This window comes from Phalangium opilio, unplaced genomic scaffold, assembly GCF_054372755.1.
Source record: "Phalangium opilio isolate 3A_F unplaced genomic scaffold, DU_Popi_V2 ptg000089l_1, whole genome shotgun sequence".
Lineage (NCBI taxonomy): Eukaryota > Metazoa > Arthropoda > Arachnida > Opiliones > Phalangiidae > Phalangium > Phalangium opilio.
In genome coordinates this window covers 5,115,385-5,137,933 of record NW_028324194.1, presented here as the reverse complement: position 1 = coordinate 5,137,933, position 22,549 = coordinate 5,115,385, and the positions used below count along the sequence as shown (strand labels likewise).

The 22,549-nt window shown below is 37.9% G+C and overlaps 2 protein-coding genes across 3 annotated transcripts; both read left to right on the top strand.

The window, feature by feature from the left end:
• The first annotated feature begins 2,541 nt into the window (after positions 1 to 2,541).
• On the top strand, positions 2,542 to 6,051 carry LOC149647145 (uncharacterized). Of its 2 annotated transcripts, XM_089850002.1 has the most exons (5): positions 2,542 to 2,696; positions 2,787 to 3,005; positions 3,970 to 4,062; positions 4,127 to 4,210; positions 5,834 to 6,051. In XM_089850002.1, exons 2-5 carry the CDS (start codon positions 2,930 to 2,932, stop codon positions 5,929 to 5,931), a joined length of 351 nt encoding a protein of 116 aa, XP_089706128.1. In that variant the 5' UTR covers positions 2,542 to 2,696; positions 2,787 to 2,929; the 3' UTR covers positions 5,932 to 6,051. The 2 variants fall into 2 exon arrangements, with proteins under 2 accessions (XP_089706128.1, XP_089706129.1); XM_089850003.1 differs by having other exon boundaries at positions 2,542 to 3,005.
• Positions 6,052 to 8,125: 2,074 nt separating this feature from the next.
• On the top strand, positions 8,126 to 21,152 carry LOC149647144 (uncharacterized). The gene is made up of 9 exons (XM_089850001.1): positions 8,126 to 8,210; positions 11,641 to 11,680; positions 14,237 to 14,313; positions 15,195 to 15,258; positions 15,327 to 15,488; positions 16,755 to 16,893; positions 16,991 to 17,211; positions 18,540 to 18,823; positions 19,017 to 21,152. The coding sequence occupies exons 1-9, from the start codon at positions 8,155 to 8,157 to the stop codon at positions 19,231 to 19,233; spliced, it is 1,260 nt and encodes a 419-aa protein (XP_089706127.1). The 5' UTR covers positions 8,126 to 8,154; the 3' UTR covers positions 19,234 to 21,152.
• The last annotated feature ends 1,397 nt before the right edge of the window (positions 21,153 to 22,549 follow it).

Below are 22,549 nucleotides of genomic sequence, written 5' to 3'. Positions count from 1 at the left end.
AGAATAATTAAACATTCTTGAGAGACTTGACTAATATTGGCGTTTGAAATGAAGCATACGCCGGTTGCGTCGCCTTACTCAAATAGGTAGTATATAAGGGTGTCGAATCGCAGCTATGGATAAGAACAGCGCAATTGCGTGAACCTTCGGTGGAAGCCCCGCCATTGGAAGGCCAGACGTTTCTCGTAACCATGGCCGATCGCCGCGTATGTCTAAACCTTAACGATGATGATGGAGTAGAAGCCAGGTGTACAGACTGGTGTCCATGTGGGATGGACAAAAACAAAGACCAGAAGATGGTGGTGTTAGAAGCCAGGTGTACAGACTGGTGTCCATGTGGGATGGACAAAAGCAAAGACCAGAAGATGGTGGTGTTAGAAGCCAGGTGTACAGACTGGTGTCCATGTGGGATGGACAAAGAGCAGATGACGGTTCTGATTAGAAGCCAGTGTGTACAGACTGGTGTCCATGTGGGATGGACAAAGACCACAAGAGGGTGGGGATTAGAAGTCAGTGTGTGCGGACTGGTGTCCATGTGGGATGGACAAAGAGCAGCAGATGATTGTGATTAGAAACCAGTGTGTACAGACTGGTGTCCATGTGGGATGGACAAAGACCAGAGGCTGGTGATGTTAGACAGGCAATGGAGTAATAGCCTGTAAGTGTAATACAATTTCCGGAAATTGAGAACACGTTTGCTCCGATTTGCAAACTGCGAACACGGTCACGTGGGTGTAACAACAGACAGACACACACACACACAGACACGTCGAAATTAGAACCTCTCCGTGACATACGTCACTCGGAGAGGTAAAAATAAATTGCGAGGTTATTACTACGTGAGCTGGAAACCCGAGTTAAATTGAGATTAATTTCATCCCACCAATAGGCCTATACAAAAATATTTAAAGGAAACGTTCAGTTAACATAACATTTTACCTAAAAAGAACGGCCTTTTTCTAAATTTAAAACAAAAAACTAATCATCTCTTATTACAAAACCATTAGCATTTAATTAGTCTTAAAAACGAGGACTATTCCGCCAATGGTATAGTGGCGTCAGTTAAACCGAACCTCTTACCCCTACCTCTCTCAGCCTGTGAGAATTCATCCAATCCCGTAAGGATTAGAGGTTCGGTTTAGCAGACGCCACTAAACCAATGGTGGTGCAGTAGTCCTCGATCGTTTTTTAGACTAATTAAATGCTAATTATTTTGTATTAAGAGATCATTTATTTCTTTGTTAATATTTTTCCTTTCATATTAAGAAAAAGGCCGTTCTCTAATGTTATGTAACCTAACCTTTTCCTTTAATAACATTATCAAACCTGACCAAAATTCTTACTTAATTCAGAGTTAATTATCAAAGTTGTCTAACGTGGCTCACAAAGCCAAAATTTCCAGAAGAATAACAAATTAATGGTTTTAATTTTTTCTTTTAGAATGTTAAAATAAAAAACAAGCGGTGAGTTTTTAAATGAAAATGTTTTTTAGGGTTATTTATAGTACCAATCCATTAAAATTATCGCATTATCCTGCTTCACTATGTGATAATTCTCAATTAAAATTGTTATATGTTTTCATATTCTCCTACACTGTGTTAGGAAAGATGAAAAACCCAGATAAAGGTAGTAAACCAAGAAGAACTATACCTATAGGCAAAAACAGATTAATGTAATAAGAACGTTGCATCATAGCTTTAGCCTCTGATACCATCCTCGCATACTCCATTGTGAAACTTCGTCTGCTTATATTTTGGCTCCACCCTCAAACTTTGTATATAGCGACTTCTAGTGGTCAAAATGGCATTCTTATCTCTATTTTTTTAATTAAATAATTTGTTCATAAATTGTGGTAGTGGTAGAAAAGCAAAGCAGACAATAATGCGATATAAAAATTAAAATTTAAAGTTAAGAATATATTTAATTGATGATTCTATAAATAGTAGCAGGAATGTGTGGAGGGGTTGGAATGGCTAAGGTCAAATCCTAATTGGCGTGAAATGATCTTGGAAACAACTGGCGTGGCTTAATTTACGCTAGTGACGTCATAGCCTGACGTAAAAATCGTATTTACCACTTAAATTATTTTCATTCATTCATTGGCTGCCAAAAAAACTTGTTTGCTATAATTCTCCACCCTCTACCCTAGGTTCTCTACCTAGGCTGAGAGAATCCAATATGAACGCGAACGGCGGCGAATCAGCGCATTTAACTTTAAAAAATCTAAAAGGTCACTTCTGCCATGCCGTTTTTAACGAGTCATGACATTTTTCGCCTTCGGTAGACAGCTAAACAGACGTAGGGGAAGGAGCTACACTTCTCAAAAAAACAAAAAGGACTCGCCATACGTTTCCACCATCAAGGGTACAACGAGAGCCCCCTTAGCCATTCCAGCTCCTCCATACATTCCTGGTAGTAGTTTCTTTAAGTATGTGGTTTTTCTCGCTTTTTACTAAAATATTATTTACTAGCTTATGCAGTATCCATCTCTAAAGCCCAAAATATGAGAGAATCCGGCCGATAGATGGCGAGCGCGAGTTTTGAAATTTTAAGCCACTCCCATTAAAACATTCAAAGTAGTCGAGGACGGGTAGGGAATTTGCTAGGTTCAACGTTCTTCTTACATTAGTGAGTTTTCGGTTTTGATATTCTCCTACACTGCGTTAGAAAACGGTGCATGGAAAACCTAGATAAAGGTAGTAAACTCAGCGTGTGTTATTATACCGTTTACAGCTGTTAGTTGCGTTCTCAATCTAAATTTCTATCCCGCCTTTCAAACAATTTAGCTTCAAATTTTCTCTACAAATAACCCTCCACACGATCCCTTGACTACAACTCCCAATAGAAGCGACGGTACGAGTGGCAACAGCTTATCAACGAAGCGAGAATTGTACAACGCTCAGAATATTCATACATTTTGGAAGAAAAGATGTGCAACTTCAAGATATTTCTCACGTTCATGCTAGTCTGCGTGACTGCAGTTGTGATCTCGCAAACGACGCAAAGTATGTAACCAAATTTTATACAAAATTTAAATAGATAAATTTATTGAAGTCACGGACATTCAGTGTTTAATTTGAGGTTAAACTCGGTTTATTATAAGGGATTTTAACTCTTGAAGAATTTATACGATCTATGTAGACGATAAACGCTATTTAAGGTGGAAATCATAAACGTCGGACGCAACGCATTTTAGTACAGGCGACGCAAACGTCTGTTTTTTGCGCACGACGCCCTGCCTTCGCCTGTACTAAATAGCGTTGCGTCCGACGTTTATGAATTCCACCTTAAGTCTTTTCATTCACTTCTATCAAGAAGTTCTTTATTCAGAAACACATTTTGTTTTTTACAACTTTCAATTTCAAATTCAATAATTATAAAGATGGAATGTTGCTGTTGTTTAGAATCATCTGAATAGGACGGTATTAACAGTCTCAATGGTTATAGCAAAAGTGCACAGATATAAAAACAAAAAGTATATATCATTTACAATTCCTTGCCTATGGCTGTAGAGTGTAGACGACGTGTAAACTGAGAAGAAAACTACCATCCGCTTAACCGCCTACAGGAACTAACCAATCAGGGAAGAGCTGCTTGACGTCATAGGTTTAGAGATAGTAGTACATGATGCTGGCGATCCAAACGATAATTTTTGGTACTAGAGCTAGCATCTGCGACTTCATGAGCCCTGCCACGGCTTGTACCCTGTGCAACGGTCGGGAAGGTAATCATACGCATAGGGGTCGACACTATTCTGAGATAAAGGAGGGCTTTTGTCAACGAAGTGCACTTTCTGTTTTTATATCTATACGCTTTTGGTTATAGGCCCTCGGACCCAACCTTGAGAAACTGAACGAAACCGATTCATAAAATAAACCTTCCTCTAGTTTTACTATGACTCTTCATAAAAAAAAAACACACAAAACCAATTTCTAAAATACATTTTTGTTCAAATTCTGTATTTAACAGAAAAATGCGAGCCAGGAGCTAAGACTTGCAAATGCACCGACGAAGATGGCAAACCCGTTGAGGGTTCTTGCAATAATGGAATATGTGATTGCAGTTAAGAAAAATTGCTGATAAATTGATTTAACCAATTTTTACAAAAAATTTACGAATTTTTTAGAATGCTTTGACGCAGACCTGACATGCGCATGCCAAGATGGGAAGCCAGGCGATTGCTACATTTTTGGCTGTAGTTGTGGTGCAGGTAAGTGCACGTTAAAGGAGAAAATAAAGTCTGAAAAGACGTGACTAGACTTAATTCCGTGGAAAAAATGGAAATTCGAAACAGATTTTATACGAAAACAATTAATTTCCTCATAAGTTTATCATGCCTCTAAGTAGAGAAATGGCTGCTCCTCCTATGGCAATAGTGTTTGTCTGGCTCACTTTAATGAAACCCTATACTCTCTCCGTATCATTTATCACCTCAACTTCAATACAAAATTGTACTACCTAGCCTAGCATTTCTTTTATGCCTTTTAGAATGTTCCAGGACTGAAACCGCCTCTATCTCACGAGGGAGAGAGGGATTTTGGGGTTGCTTAAGTAAAATTCGTTCCCCCCCCCATTGCCTGCCTATACGAAACGTAAAAATCTCCATTATTCCATTGGATGATTTTTTTCACGTGACCCATTTAGTAATCGTCTTGACCGCTTGGTGGCAGCACCACGACAGAAATTTCAAAATTTTCTCTCTTCGGATCTTAGCGCTATACGAGTTCTGACGTCACAATAGCCTGCGGAAGATGCCCGGTTGTAGCCCATATTTGTGTACTTAGAGGAATGATAAACTTATGATTTCCTGGATATTGGCTCTTTTGCTCAGAATTGTATGCTGCTTAGGAATAAGATACAATTTTTCTCAATTTTACTGATTAAAGGAAAAGTTCAGGTAACATAACATTATACCTTAAAAGAACTGCCATTTTTAAATTATGAAAGGAAATATATTTAAAAATATCAGTGATCTCTTATTGCAAAACAATTAGCATTTTATTAGTCTCAAAAACGATGGCTACTGTGCCACCCGCCATTGGTTTAGTGGCGTCTGCTAAATCGAACCACTTACCCCCACGGGATTGGTTGAATTCTCACAGGCTGAGAGAGGTAAGGGGTAAAAGGTTCGATTTAAAAGACGCCACTAAACCAATGGCGGTGCTGTAGTCCAAGTTACTAAGATTAGTTAAATGCTAATCACTTTGTAATAAGATATATTTTTTTTAATATAGTTCTCTTAGATTTAGAAAATGACCATTCATCTTAAGGCAGGCTTGGAAATAAGGTTTATTTCTGAACTAGTCCTCCGGACCAGTGACCCCCTGATGTCTTAAATATGAAACTGGTCCTTGGACCAGTGACCCTTCCCCAATTTATTTTTCTACTGGTCACAGGACTTGTGGTCGTTCTCTCTTCTATAAAAATCTCTCTCGGCTTAGGGTTGTATACACAACTGGACTCATGGAGTCGAAATTTATGTTCAAATGAAAATAATTAAAGAGGTCCCCATATCAATTTTTAATAAAAGTAGGAATTAATAAACTAGTCATTGGGACCTGTGACCCTCACGTTTTGAATAAAAAAAGTGGTCCAAGCTATTAATAAACTGGTTTTTGACCTGTAAACCTGTCTTATTTCCTAGCCTGTCTTAAGGTATAATGTTTATGTTACCTGAACTTTATCTTTAAGTTCTGTTTCTTTTTAGAGCTGAAAAGTCTAGTAACTTGTTTTCAGAGTTTATCCACTTTTAAAAGTTTCATTTATAAATTTTAACTTAATTAATTTCAGTAAAGAATTGTTACATTTCAAATTTAAACTTAATTTCTTTCAGATTGCACCGATAAATATAATGAGGGTTATGTTTGCACTTGCAATGCTGATAGCGAAAAAACAGGAAAATGCAAAAATTTGACATGTGGAGATTGTTAAGGGCAATAGTTAATTTTCAAAAATTATTGAAGGAAGGGTATTGGTATTCTAAATAATTATTTTCATTTTATCTTTAATTAATACTGTACTTTGGGCAAAGCTTAATAAAACGTAACAATTAAAAACAGACTAAAATAATATAATTAATATCATAAGTTCATAAGATATGTTCCATAAGTTTGTCACTGGTTACTTAGAGCTTGTCGTGAAGTGACGTAAGTGAATCGTCATAGATTGTAAAGCCACGCTTGGTGAGGCGCGTTGAAAGGCTTAGCATAAAGTAAATTAGAAGGTGCACTGCAAATCTGAGTGTAGTAATCAATTCTCAATAGTAGTTCTCGATCTACCTCTCTGTAGGTCTCTAGCATTACGAAGTATATGAAGTGCCATACTTATGGAACATTACTTATAAACTTATGATAATATGCATTATTATCATTTATTCAAATAAATAATACCCGCTAAACTACTCTTACGGAGAAATTTCTAGCTCTGTAACAAACAATACTGTATCCAAGTCTAGTCAGGTATTTCATTTTCATGAGCAAACCATAATGATATCTTAAAGGTTTTTTCATTAGACTGGCCATGTAATTATATTTTTCATTAGACTGGCCATGTAATTAGTTTTTGTTAGTCACAATGCGATTCTAATTATCCTTTAGAAATATCAAAAACAGACTTTGAGAAAATGAAAAAAATTTGGTTGACACCTTGGTACGTTCTTAAAGGAACTGCAAAGAAGGCATCGGTGGGTGGGTAAAAATTATTTGAAATACGTCACAGACATCACGTGATGCCAAGATACTAAGGCTCCTCATGAAGTGGGACTGGCTAACATCTAGTCTTCGTTTTTCGCGAGATTGCAGCGCCAATTCCATGAAGTGGTATTTTTCGAAATAAAACGAACTAAGCTTCTTTGAACCACGCCACTCCTCGGTCACGTGCCTCTGACGTATTTCAAATAATTTTTACCCACCCGCCCATGCCTTCTTTACAGTCCCTTTAATGTGCACAGCTGTAAATTATTTGTATGAGAAGAAGCTATCTTCCTAAATATAAGCAGACCCTCTAATCTCAACAGAAGTAAGATAAGGGACTAGAAGTATCGAGTTAACCAAATTCTTGAACTTGGCGAAAGTGAATATTCTTGATAACACACCAACGGTTGGCCCTCTGGTAGCGGTTTCTGAATTTCCCTCCAAAACGTGAGACGCTCGCGGCGGTAGACGGCCGAACTAGATTCAAGCACCCGCGTCCTTGTTCCGCGGCTTTAGCTTGAGGAGAAGGGGGTAGGAAAATATTTTGGAACTCGGCCAATTTTTTTCTCTCTAGGCGCTATTGAAGCGTCATAAAATCCTCAAATTTGTTCACTAGTGCCAGAGCTCTTTACTTCTAGTCCCTTATCCTACTTCTGATCTCAGTAAGGTATAAAGGCTAAAGGAGTGCGTACTCGCTAACCTGGTGTTAGTGTTGTCCTGGTCACGTGTGGGCGGTTGCGTTCAAAAAGACTAACGCTATACCCCGACTTTCTATCTTTTATAATCCGTTTTCGATGAACGTCTAATAGACCTCGTTATCCTATTTTATTAGACACTTTAGAAATATGCCTTTTTCTAATCCAAATTATTATTCTCAGATATCAAATAAGACGTTCAAAGAAACACGTGTATTATCAGGGATTTAAAAGAATAAGGCAGAATTATCAAGTACAGGCCTATATATTTTGCATTTGAAATATATAGCTGAAAATTAAATTTTTCTCTGAGTTTTATGTTGCAATTTACTTCAAAAGCTATAGTGAAATCGACACGTCGAAGCAATGTGCTCAAGGACTACAATACAACGGGGTATCATTATCGTTTTTCTCTAGATTGCAATTTGCTTTATCATAATCGGTTTTTCAGCATTGTCATGGAAACCTAATGAATATATTTCTGCAAAACAATTCTTATTTTGGAATTAATACACTCTAAGACATCGCGTAAGGTTCTGGTTCCCTAAAAGTGGTTTTAAAAACTTTCGGCTACAATTTTTGTTAAGACTTCGTACGAGTTTTGAAAAAAGTACTTACTCCCCTGTTTTGCGTTTAATTAATGTAGTCTTTGCTAATACTGAGTTTTATCTTGAAGAATACCCATTTTCGTGGAAGTTTTTGGGTTATTCATTAGGGGGAAAAAAAGATCGAAAATCTTGCAATTGAAATCAAGATATAAAAAAACCATGTCGTTCAATTCAAGTTATCCTAAAGTTCCATCAACAGGATTTTCAAAATTCAAGTAAGCTTTTAAAAAAAACCATTATATATCCTTATAAACTGAATAGTATTAGCACGAATGTATACACTAACATCATAGATTCATAAGATACGTTCCATAAGTATGACACTACCTATACTACGTAATGCTAGAGACTTACAGCTCAAGCTAGTTAGAGAATGACAAGCGAGAATTGAAGTACTACACTAAATTTTGCAGCACATTTTTCAATATAATCTGTCAAAGCTTTTGACAGCGCCTCACCAGGCGTTGCTATGACGTTTCAACTACGTCGCTTCATGTCAAGTTCTCAGTAACAAGAGACAAACTTATGGAGCATATCTTACGAACTTATACTAACATGAATAACTATGCCTAGGCTAGCATTACCCTGTAGTCCACTGCATAAAAGCAAAAAATTGCCATATTTTCGTGCCACTCGTGCGACGTAAATTTCATAAACAGTAAGAAGCAAACCATGGTATCTGGGCGTGTCTTTCGAATTCCCGTTACAGACGGCATAGCCCACTCGAATATTGCGCTCACGTACGCGAGGTGGCGCAGTTTTTGAGTTGGCTACGCTACCACAAAATAGTCAACTCCTATCGCCAAGTGTAGCTTGTTAGCTATTCAAGTTAGTGATTAAATACATGGTATTAGTGATAGAACATTGCCATATAACCATAAAACCACTGACAATGTCGTCTGCTTACGGATGAACGCTAAGTTTTGACAATATATTGACATTATGAAGTATTGGTTACCATAGTTAAGGGGGCATTAAAATGTTAAGATTTTTTAAAGGGAGGATGAAGTGGAAAATCAAGTGATTTTTATCAATTCTTCTACTAATAGCAAGACCAGTCTACATAGTGAAACATTCAGGAAATACCTCCGAATGATTTTAAAATTCAAATTAGGTTCAGACTTCAATGATAATTTGAAATAAGGACCTCTGACCAATCGCGTATCGCCCTGCCTTCCTGTTAACTAAATTCCAGTTGCACGCTCTACATCTCGCGCCACAATCAGTGCCGTCTTAAGGCATGGGCTATATGGGCTATAGCCCAGGGCCCCGCGTGAATTAAGGGCCCCAAATTTCTTGTTCAAGAAGTAGGCAATACGTAACTTTGACCGTCACGCTTCGAGGAAATATTAAGTTGTGAACAAATTTTCTAACCAAAATCTCTGCGGACCCCCTTTCTAAAGAGGTTCATGGCCTACACTAGGTTCCATGGCTACAACCACCCTTCTCAGATGAATTCGCACATGTTTACAGATAGAAAAGTATACCTAGCCCAAGCTGCATCCATGTCATCAAATGTGGATGAGAGGGAAAGTATGACAATGGCCATAGAGCCTGTGTTAAAAAACGCGGACATCAAAGTTTCGCCAATAACTATTTAGTTTACTAGTGACTGATGGACTTGCAAACTCGCAACTGAAAGTAGTTCAAACATTTATGCTCCTTGGTTTAACCATAACCCACTCGATCACGCGCATCACGACGCAAGCTGCTCGCGCTATAGCTAAATTACCGAGATTATACAATAGCAGACGACGGTAACCGCGTAACCGCGAATTAACACAAGACCTATTTTAAGGGAGTGAACAGGCCCAGTATAGCTACGCCAATAAAACGGCCAACTACGGCGAAACTCTGATGACTCGCGACTTTTGGCCATTTTCATACTTTTCCTCTCATCCACTTTTGATGTCATCGTTCTATTCTCTAACTCCGTTTTAGGAGAGCTAACTTTTTTAGTGTTCCGACCGACTGAAAAATCAAAACATTAGTTCCCGTTCGTAACATCAAAGAATCAGTCTGATTAGTAACATATCACCCAATTTTGCTTTAGCAGTTAGCCGAATTCAAACGGCTTATTAAATCCAATCAACTCAATGTCTTTCACTCTAAACTGTCTTGTCACTCTACTTTACTTAATCTGTTACTTCATATATTGCCTACATTAATCAAGGCCTGTGCGCGGCGCCGATTTTCATTTTTCGTTTGGCAACTTATTTTGCCTAATTCCCTCACACGAGAGCGCTGTTTGCTGGACTTAAGGAAATTAAAATGTTCATTTTCCCTAGTTTGAAATTTGAAATGTTCATTTTCGCGCACGTTTTGGTCCAGCTCGCAATGCCATCTCGCGGTAAAATAGATAGAAAAAACTAAAGCTCTCCGATATCGATGCTTCAAGTTTTTATAGTGTTATTGTCGTGGGAACCGGTCCCTTCGTTCAAAGTTTCTGTTTTAATTGTCCTGATTACTCACATCACCTCTAGCAGGACAGTTAAAGAATTAATGAAAATAGCTCTTTAAAACGTGAATGTAATTCTTCAAAACATGAATATTTGCGCGAGCGCATTAGGCCTGATTCGTAAAATATTTACATACAAAATATATACATAATATACAACATACAACAATTGCAATCTGATTACGAAATTAAATTATTTATACACTCATTTTGAATTTTCAATAAACCACACTAATCGACTTTTCTTGTTTACTTTTCCTAAGGCTAACTGATAACGTGACGCATTGTCCCTCAAACACTATGCAGGGATGTAAATGTGAGTGATAGGGCAAACTGGAGTTATGAACTTTGCTCTCTTAAATGAGTCGGTTTTAGTTTGAGCACGCATGGATTTTTCAGGCCTATATTTTTCAAACTTCAAAATATCCTTAATCATCGCAAGGGTCAGTGGGTTTCAGACGAGTAAAAACTATGAGTCGCAAATTTTAAAGTTAAGCTACAAAGAGAAAAAAGGCGCCTGAGGAGATGGAAAATTCTTCGAAAATAACGAAATTAACCTAATTTTTAACAACAAAACAGGGGACAACATCATCGGATTCTCATTTACACCAAAAGCGTAATGTATCTCAGGATGAGTCAGAAGAGCGTGACAATCAAAGATAATCAGAACTCATGAAAAGACTAGAAAGAAAATGTTTTAAGCTTATCGCTACTGTTTTGAAACAACATGGACGCTTTTCCTGGAATTTTTATATTTTTGACGACATGAAATTGCCTTTTTAATATAATAGGCTATCTCGAGTCTTTTACAACTGAATATTTATTTTTTTATGTTGCTGAAATAATTAGCCCTGGGCCCCATAACGCCTTAAGACGGCCCTGGCCACAATTATCACATCGCGCGCAAATTTTATCAAATCTCTCGATAAATTTCATTTAGCATAGAGTATGCTACGAGAATTTTGTTAATAGGATGGCAGGGTGTTAAGCGATTGGTCAGAGGTCCTTATTTCAAATCATTCGTAAAATCTGAAGCTAATTTTAATTATAAAATCATTCGGAGATATTTCCTGGATGTTTCCCTTCGTCTCATTATATGTAGAAGAATCGATTAAAATAACTTCATTTTCCACTTCACCCTCCCTTTAAGTAACCTTGCAAATTAGATTTATGAGTTACGCTTTCAGGTTTGCTAATGTCTCACAAGGATATTTCGGAGTTCTGGAAGTAAGAATAACTGCTATATTTTTAATATTTAAATTGCAATTGACCGGCGTAAAATGTCTAGCTTTTAATATAAAGTTAAAGGAAAAGTTCAGTTAACATAACATTATACCTTAAAAGAACGGCCTTTTTCTAAATATAAGAGCAAAAATTTATAAAAACAATAAATGATCTCCTATAACAAAATAATTAGTATTTAATTAGTCTTAAAAACTATCAAGGACTACTGCGCCACCCGCCATGGGTTTAGTGATGTCTGATAAATCGAACCTCTTATGCTCGTGATCGAGTGGGCTATGCTATACCCTACCTTCACCTTACCCTTACCAGAAGTAAGATAAGGGACTAGAAGTAAAGAGCTCTAGCATTGGTAGTAGATCCTGGCGCTAGTTAACAAATTTGACGATTTTATGTGTCTTCCATCGCACTTACACAAGAGAGAAAAAAAAATTAGTCGAGTTCCAAAAACTTTCCTTACCCCTTCCCCTCAGCCTAAAGCCGCGGAACACGGACGCGGCTCCTTGAATCTAATTCGGCCGTCTACCGCCGTGAGCGTCTCACGTTTTGGAGGGAAAATTCAGAAACCGCTACCAGAGGGCCAAGCGTTGGTGCGTTATCAAGAATATTCACGTTCGCCAAGTGAAGAATTTGGTTACCTCGATACTTCTAGTCCCTTATCCTACTTCTGCCCTTACCTATCTCAGCATGTGAGAATTCAACCAATCCCTCCTTTGTTTGTAAACTTAGTGAAACAAATAATTTGCTTAAATTTACGTTTGGCACCGTAGAGTTATTGAAATTGCTCAAAATTGATGCCCCTTAACGCACAGGGTGAGAGAGGTAGGCCTAAGTGGTTCGATTTCGCAGAAATGGCGGATGGCGCAGTAGTCCTCGTTTTCAAGACTATGCCTAATCTAGGAGGATATAGGGGTGAAGGAGTCTTCGACTGCCCGTTCTTAGAGCTCAGGTTTCGGCCCCTCCGATGGGAGATTCGTGCAGGCGCACCTAGTTACATTGGTTACGCGCATCACGTGACCACGCAAATCCAATTCAAAAAGTAGTGGGTTTTTCATGCTAGCTTAGGCCTTTGAAGCAACGCCGCATATATTACGTGTTCACTGCACATGTAGAGATATTTTTAATTTTTCCGCCCATCGATAGATGGCGTAAAAATTTATGGGGAGCATAAACGAGAGTTTAACTCCTCCTTCGTTTCGTCTTAACTCCTCCTTCGTTTCGTCTTCGTCACACCGCTTATTGGACTTCGTCGAAAACCCCGCCTTAATTTTCACCCTCAGCTGTCAGTCAACTCTAGCTTTACAATATGTATACAGTACGCAAACAGAAGGGAAATTGCAGAGCTCTTCGTAGCCCAGTGGTCAGAACGCTCGACCGTTTTTTCCTCGTGGATTGTTTTTAAATTGAGACTCGCGCGTTCGAATCTTCCTTGAAATTTTGGTTAAAAATTTATATTTATTTTAAGGTATTTAATTCATTTACAAAATATTATTTTAAATTATATAAATTATCTATTTTAAATAATATGAAAAAATAATATTTTAAATAGTAATTTAAAATATAATTTAAATATATATTTTGGAAAAGCCAGGTGTTGATTTCGCTAAAATATACGAGATGTCGCCAGTGTTTCCACTTTGCGACGAAAATGTCCATTTCAGGCGAAAATCGAGTCTCAGACAGTCTTGGAAATAAGGATTTTTTTATTGGACAATGTCCAGTGTCCTGTGCTTATTTCCGGCCCTGAACTGGCTATATGTATAAAACGGTTTCACCATGAGACTCCATCTCACTTCCTCTGCGCTCAGCGTTTTCTCGCTCCTGCAAGTCTGTTTTCGATGTGAATTATTGACTGTGGAGCTACTCTTCTTAATGCGATTCCTACATTAATTAATCCAGCGAGATAAGCTATTTTTTAATTTTATTTCATATTTATTGCTTTATTATAATAGGAGATAGGACTCATAATCTGTGCTTAATTTATACGAGGTGTGGCGGAAAAATTGTAATGGTCCCCTTGGGACCCTTGTTTAATTTTATCGAGCGTTAGTTCGATCCTCCCACAGGCTTTAATCCACCTTAAACACTTATCTAGTAGAGTTTTTGGCGTTGGGAAAGAGTAAAAAAACGTTACCGTTACTTCAGTTTTATCTAAGAACCATAATTTACTATTAATTAAAAATAAAATAATGATAAATGTTCCGTTAAAGCACTAAAAATTGCAGCGCCTTTAACAAAAATTAAAACAAACGAACAGACGACGCCCGATGACGATGAGCGCGGAACAAGGTGCGCGGCTAAGAATCTCCCAGAACGGACGATAATCTGTAAGCGCGTTTCAATGGGAAAACGGGCAGTCGAAGACTCCTTCACCCCTATATCCTCCTAGGCCTAATTAAATGCTAATTATTTTATAATAAAATATCATTTATTTTTTAAAAATATTTTTCCTTATATATTTAGAAAAAGGCCTTTCTTTTAAGGTATAATCAGTTATGTTACCAGCGTTTCCTTTAAACACGAAATACATTTTTCACACAGGCGTCCCTTTTTCATCAGTCATTTCGAAATATCTATAACTTTGTGGCAGCGGTTGTTCTACAGGCGTCAAACGTAAAGTAAGTCTGCAAACGGAAATAACAATGACTTGTAAAATTTGCATTTATACAGTGTGATATATATTTTATGGTCAAGTTTTCTTCCCTTCCTCAATTAAGCTAAGAATGGGCGCAATTCTCTAACTTTTTAAGCGAGATATCGCAAGTGATAACTATTGTCCAAAGATCTCGTCCCGTCTATGAGAGCGCGATATCTAAATAGGTGGTTAGTCATAGATGTCATCAAGCCTTGAGCGAAAAGTGGCGGGTGTCTTTCGAATTACCCTCTTGCTAATAAAAGGAATATTTCTTATCTGAAAGCGAGTCTCCAAGAATTTTCGCCTTTTTTTGGAACGTAATCCTAGGTCTACTCGTTCAAACGACGTATCATGTTTACATTCGGGTTCACCGCGCATAGGTCGCGGGAGTCGCGGCGCAGGTAGCAAAATACGTCAATGTCACGTGGTTTTTAAGATCAAATAAACTATGCATGACGTCAACGGTGACGGTTTCTACACCTCCTCCCCTTTCAGTCAAGCACGCAGGCCCCTAAAATGGTCTCTTAAAGATTCCAAGTAGTAAATCTATGTATTCCTGGTACAACTCAAACACTTTTTCGGAAACCCAATTGTGAACCCTCCCGGATTAAAAAATCAAACCGATATTAAAGTTCTACCTTACCAACATTTATAGTCGTACGGAATGAATGTTTTAAACTTAGTAGTTAGTTCTTCAGAGGACGTGGCTTCTGTATCTTCAAACCGCATAAGCGTCCAGCATCGGAACAGGGACAGACCTTCGTTTTAGATCACTTCTTATCTTCGACAACATTGCGATTAGGCCTACGTAGCACTAACACATTGTGGGGACTCACAAACATTAATTTTATTCGCGTGAACCAGATTGAACTTAGTATCCGTAGAAGCAGACGGAAGGAATGCAAAAAGTATACTTCAAGACTACGAGGTAAAAACTTAGCAAAAGAATTTATCTTACTGGTTTCCGCAAGATAAGCATAAATGTATTTCTTGTAGAATTTGCATTTTTTCATGTACATGTTTAATGTGGAAGATTTTTACCAAAATGAATTTTGGATACCGACACCGATCTTTCAGGAAAGTGATTTGGTTCTCATCTCACGACCTCCCGAGAAGTTCCCGAAGTATTCGACTAATTTCATCCACTTTGATAATTGGGTATTTAGTTAAATCTCGAATTCAAACGCTTCTTCTAACAGTTTGAAGTACTCTTTTCATGCATTATACTGTACCAGGAATGTATGGAGGGGGTTGGAATGGCTAAAGGGGCTCCCGGTGTTCCCTTGATGGTGGAAACATATGGCGAGGCCTTTGTTTTTTTGTTTTTTTTTAAAGTGTAGCTCCTCCCCCATCGTCTGCTTAGCCATCTCCTGAAGGCGGTAAATGTCTAGTCGTTTCAAACTAGGGACCGAGCGGATAGAGGGTGGAGTTAGTAGAAGAATTTTCACATATTTAGCAGCCAATGAAAATATTTAAGAGGGAAATAATCGTATTTCTTCAGTCTATGACGTCGCTAACATAAAATGAGCCACGCCAGATGTTTCCAAGATCATTTCACGCCTATTATGATTTGACCTTAGCCATTCCAACTCCCGTCCTTTCATTCCTGACTGTACATATAAACATAAGTGTACTGTTAATAGAGTATAGCCAATTTCACTGCACTTGAAAAATATTTCAGCGATGTTATTAGATTATTCAGTGTAGGTAGCCTAAGACCATTAAACACAGATGGACTGGAAAAATTTAAGCTAAAACTCCTGTTCATCTAATGGCATCGCCTGTCGCCATCCCTAGCTGGAGAGTTCCGAACCCCTTCGACTCATAAGCCTTGTGTTATGGCGATGGTTTGAGTCAAGGCCAACTTAGATACTCGGCAAGCCCTTGGCCAGCCTTTCGAGTATCTAAGTTGGCCGTGTTTGAGTCGAAACGGTTTCAATATTGGTCGCGGCGTGGCGCTAGAGAGGCGCTGCCCTAAAATAACCACGAGCATGGCCGGAAATAAGCACAGGACACTGGACATTGTCCAATAAAATTTTAAAATATCCCATAATTTTTTTAAAAAACTAAGGGGGTCACTGGAAATTTTGACCCATAAATTTTCCGAAGTTTTGTTAGCTTGACTATGATGACGCGACACTATTTTTGCACACTCCAGTGGACAATGTCCTATAAATTTTCCAGTCAAATAGGGGGTCACTGGGCACATGTCCTATAAGAGATTTTTTCTTATTTCTGGCCCTGACCACGAGCAGTCCATCTGTTCATAACAATGAAAAGGTTAGGTCCATAAAATGGTTCGTGGACCAAGTAATAACGAGAGATACGCTCGATTTCACTTCAATACAATTTCTCTGCGCTGTCTAGATTATTTTGAGACGTTTATTTGATACTTGATAACATAATTTTTTTTTTAAATTTCAGGTGCTAATTATACTCTTCTCGTATATGTGCATTATGTCCTACATTATGTGCATTTCTAAAAAAACAAGAAAACTGTGGACAAAAGTCAAGATGTTTTTGGTTAAAATGTGGGATGCCTTTTTTCTATTTTTCTTGGAACGTAAGTATATAAATAAAGGAGTGCTTTTGCAAAACGTGAATGACGTAAATTGGGACAAAAACCTAATGAATGAAATTTATATTGTCATTTCTATAAGCTTTCATGGTGATGTCAGAAAATATTACGTGGAGAATTTTATTCGGATCTTGGCTGCTGGTAGTAACCGTCATTTCAATTTGGGTCTCCTGCATTTTCAAATCGGACGCTTACGAAGAGTCATACGTAAAAATTAACACCCTGGATGATTGGCTCATTTATTCAAAGCGAAAATTGACCATGGTTCATAATTCAGATCCGGTGAAATTCTTCAAGATATGGGTAAGTCTAAAATTATTTTAAAAAGTCCACATTTTCCAAAAACCCCCGACCAAATTCGAGCGTCCAATGTATATACGTAAAAATAGATACACGATCCGGAGCCTCCGAAATGAACTAGGCCCATGCAAGTCAGATTTTATGTGGGGAAATATCATGGAGAAAGGGGAGAGGAGTCGAAATCTGGAGCCAAACTCTGCCCCGACCCGCGATATAATATCCCACAAAAACGGGAGGATGGGGTGGGTTGAAATAGTGGGGGCCGCATCATCCACATCGTGGTAAACACACGTGACCTAGTTAGCTGGCGCCGTCTGTGGCACCATGGTGGCGGGTTTAATTTAATTGCTTTCTGCTACTTCGTGGCGCGTAGATTTAAACGGAGGAACGGTGGCAAGCTTTTCGTGAATTAGGTAATATTTCGCGTATTAATTATTTGAATATGGGCATATACTGCGTGTATAAATACCAAAGTTATTATCTAAAACGATGGAAGCCTGGAACCATGCTGCCACTATATTTTGAATTTGCTAAGTCGAGACATGGTCGAGAGAGGGCGTGATAAATGTAGCCAAAGAAGCATCATGGTGGTTTTACCACGGTGTGCAAGAATCTTTCCCCATTCCATCCCCCACAGTTTTCTCCCACTTGGTGGTGAAATTTACTACGAATAGTGACCGAGAAACGCTACTCAATTCGACTCCACCCCCTTTCTCCATGGAAATATCCCGTTTGTTAAGGAAAATATTTTCACCATATATATGTGTACAAGATGCCGCTTTTATTCGATTGGGACAGGGATCTTCCTTAAATTATCGTTGATATTTTAGGGGTCAGTCATAAAATTCTTTTGATAGAGAAAAGTTTCATCCTAAAATTAACGTAAATGTTTTTGGGGCTATTCACTTTTTATTGAATCTTTCGGTTAGATTGTATTGATGACAACAAAATAAATAATTTCAATAATTCAGTAGGAGTAATGAAAACGTATACTTACAATCCGCGACCTTGGCCCAAATACTTAAGCAGTCGACAGGGTCACGGGGTTGAACTTTGTTTATTTTACGGTAATATAAGCGCCCCCAAGCGTAAAACCACGGCGAACTAAATTGGTTAAAAAAATATTCTCGCTTCGCGACACGCATGGGCCTAGTTCGGAGGCTCCGCACGATCGTATATTAGAAATGTCATACGAGGAAACCTGTAACGGAAATAGTAGTTCATATTACTAATATTTTCACATAAACGAATCAAAAAGTACAGTACTGCGAGCTATATCAAAAATGTAAGCGATTACATATGAAATTTCTCTACTTGATCCGAAAAATTAGGAAGACAAATGGCCTCAAGGCCGTGTTCCTGCGGAATGGATTGAACCTGTTAATAGGATCGAAACTGCCTCGCCAAGTTTCATGGAGGACCTCATCGATGGAAAGTGCGATTTTCTCGTTTCGCAAATTTTATTTGATATTGTACTTGATGTGGCATGCGATCTAATGAGCGAGAAACCCACACTTTTCATCAGCGAAGATCCTTTGACGACGTTGAAATACGTTTTTGCGATAAAAAGGACTGTATACGCTGATCCATGGATCCTGGAAACTACCACTGTTATGTAAGTACTAGCGTAAGTTTATAAGACATATTTCATAAGCTTTACACTGTTACAGTTTTACCATGGTTTTACCGAGAGAGATTTTATACCCCCAGAATTTGCTTTTCCAAGAGAAAACCCATTATTATCACTCACGTCATGTAAAATTTCATCAAATCGTTTACCAAGTAACAATTGTATTTTCTAATTTTAGAGGCGAGAGAATATTTGAAACAAAATGTTTCAATAATGTCTTTCACCAAGCGGCGCTCATCAGGGAAAAAGTGAGATGGCAAGTTCCCGAGAAGACCGTTTCACCAGTAACTCTAGTTCAAACAGTGGTCCCATTTCGCTTCTATGGTGTCGGCGTAGTAATATGCATGTTTACCCTCGTGTTAGAGATCCTATTTGATCTCATAAAAAACTTGTAACTCGTTTCAATGACGACGTCAATGGAAAAAAAAGAAAAAGAATTTCTTTAATGAAGTCCGGCACCAACCTGTAGTGGTTTAGCCAACAGTTAACCAATATCAAATTGCTAGATATTATTTTCTTGATAATATGATCAGATCATGGCTTAGCTAAGGTTAATTTTTTGTTAGTTATAATCATGTTCGGCTAAGTTTATACAGTGGTATGGATCTAAAAACCTATTCCAAGGTCACAAAATTGCTGATATTGACGAGCGAAAGACTTTAAAGGACATTAATATTTAATGTTTAAAAGGCAAACAACTTTAAAGGACAATAATATTTAATGTTTAAAAGGCAAACGACCTATGCCCCAGCATCCGGTGTAAAACCTGTCAGAGAGGAAATATTTCTTGGTTGCAAACTACCCCGCTCCGTTGTTTCCTAAGTCCCCACTTCCGAGAGTCCGATCATAGAGAAAGGAAGGTGTTACTGGAGTGGCCGATACAATACCTACAACACGCGTAAATTGTAACGATGTGTAGCACAGAATCCAACAGAGGCGCTACATGTTAGGGTTTGTGCATACGACTATAGCAGTGATGTCCAGCTACGGGCCCGCGGGCCACTTGTGGCCCGCCCGGTTCTATAATTTGGCCCCAGTTGAGTGAAAAATTTAATGGTATTAATTGCCCGCCGAGGTAATTCTACGGGCCCACCTATAAGTTCTGATGGCCCACCATAGGATGAATGAGAATCGGTATTGGGACAATAAATATTTTTTGACGAAGAAGCTTTTACCAAAAAAGACCAATATATTTAGAAATTCGATGTATAACTACTGTCACCAGATGGTGGTGTGCTGTGCTACTAACTTCACACCTTTCTTACTCGCCTAAAACAACTTATTTCCAGCCCGTTTTGGTCCGATTTTCAAGGCTCAGTTTTAGTTCTGTTTCGTTGAGACTGAAACAATTTTAAGTTAAAATATGGGTTCAAGTTCTCAAATAAGAAAGCCTAGCGAGAATTATCGCGTTTTTCAAGAAAAATGGACGTACAACTACTTTTTTGTTTCTGTTCAAGGTAGGCCAGTTTGCTTAATATGCAAGGATTCAGATGCTGTAGTGAAAGAATGCAATATTAAGAGATAGATGATTAAACAAAAGAAAAGTCAGGCTTCTCACTAAAACTGGTAAAAACAATTGTAAAATTTAAAAAATAAATGAAAATAGGTGAATTTTCATTGTGTGGCCCGCTTGATGGTCTCTAATTTTGAATTAGGCCCTTCGTGAATAAAGGTTGGACATCCCTGGACTATAGCGTCTTTTAGAGGAAAGATAATTGAAAAATATCCAAACAAATTTCTGAACTGGTTGCGTATATTTGACTTCGGCACGCGGATGCGGCTTAAGGCTAGTAATATGGTGAAATATTGCTGTTTTGATAAAAAAATTAAATGAAAACTATGCCAGCCCCATGACCCAACTTTGAAATATTCTAGTACAAGTTTTAGCACACAGATGGCAGCGCTGCATTACGCACCAGCCCAAGATGAAGCCTCTCATGGAGCGTGCACCATAGATATATTAAAAGGGTAGATACACAATTCAATGGGAGGTCGACGTGGAAGGGGCAACGAGCAGACAGCCGCTATTTTCTGGGGGTAGCCGTATAAAACGCCATCTATCGGGAACTTTCGAAACTAAATTAAAGGATGAGCTTAGAGTAGTGGCACTCTATGTTAACCCCCTATAGGGCATAATAAGTCAAACCCTCGGAGATGCCATTACTCCATTTTATACGAGCTAAGAGCAGAAAAACGTATTTTATAAATTTTACACCTGTAAAATCGTTTAAAAAACACTTGGAACTTGTATTTCTACTTACTTTCGAGGAAATACCACCGTTTTCTGAAGGTAAGAGTCTTTTTTTATACATTTATTAGTAATAAAAACATTTCAATTTCGAAAAAATGCAAAGTTGAATAATGAAACCAATTATTTCACATTGTTAACCACGCAAAAAATGTCTATTTAATTTGATCGTATAAATTGTACGGACAACCTTTCATCTAAAATATCTCAGGTCACAGATGGAAGTTTTAAAAAAAGAGCCTTCTTAACCTTTGCAATGTCTTTAATAAAAAAGTTGGGAAACCAAAGTAAACCTCTCCGAGTCTAGTGCTAACATTTTTCACCATATTCATACTTCTCAAACATAGGTCAATCAGCCAATGAGATAAACGAAAATAAAAAGGACAAATTTGGCGAGATATTGTCTAGTGCATTTGTAAAGGTTGAAGTGTCTAATCCTTTATATCCTTATTAATTCTATATAAGGACCTAATGCAACCCTATCCGCTCGCCACGTACATCTTAAACCTAACGACGATGATGGAGTAGAAGCAAATGTTGCAGATCGGTGTCTATGTGGTATAGACGAAAGACCAGTTAATGGCGGTGTTAGAAGCCAATAAGTACAGATTGGTGTGTATGTGGTATACACGAAAGACTAGTGCATGGTGTTGTTGTTAGAAGCCAATAACTAACGATTGGTATTGGGTAAAAGAGTTGGCGGTTAGCCAGCAGATGAAGGTGCAACGACTAGTTAGTGATTGACGTTAAGTAAGATAAATAAAGCAGGGTAGTAAAGTTTTCCGAATTTCCGTGTACTGCGAACGCGATCCGGAAATTTCGAACACGTTTGCTCCGATTTGCCAACTACGAACGCGGTGACAGACACACAAGACACGTCCAGTGTAATACCTCTCCATGACGTCATCGTCACTCGGAGAGGTAAAAACAGTATTCGAAATCAGTCAGGTTGTCGCTGAGAAACTTGTTTTAGCAAAATTATCACAATTCGGAAAGCTAGCTAACATACCATTATACCTTAGAAGAAAGGCCTTTTTCTAAATATAAAAGGAAACATATTAAAGAAAAATTATTCTCTAATTGCAAAATACTTAGCATTTAATCAGTCTTAAAAACGAGGACTATACGACTACAACGCCGTCATTGGTTTGGTAGTGTCTGCTAAATCTAATTTCTTACCTTTTCGGGGCTGGTTGAATTCTCACAGATGTGGTTCGATTTAGCAGACGCCACTAAAGTAATGGCAACGCAGTAGTACTCATTTTTACGACAAATTAAATTCTAATTATTTTGAAATATGAGATCATATATGTTTTTAATATTATATTTAAAGTCATTAAATATCTTATGGAGCAATTTCTAACTCAGTAATGACAATGATCAATACTGTATTCAACTTTGGTCACGTAATTAATTTTCATGAGCAAGCCATAATGACATAAATTTTAAGATAATTTTGACAA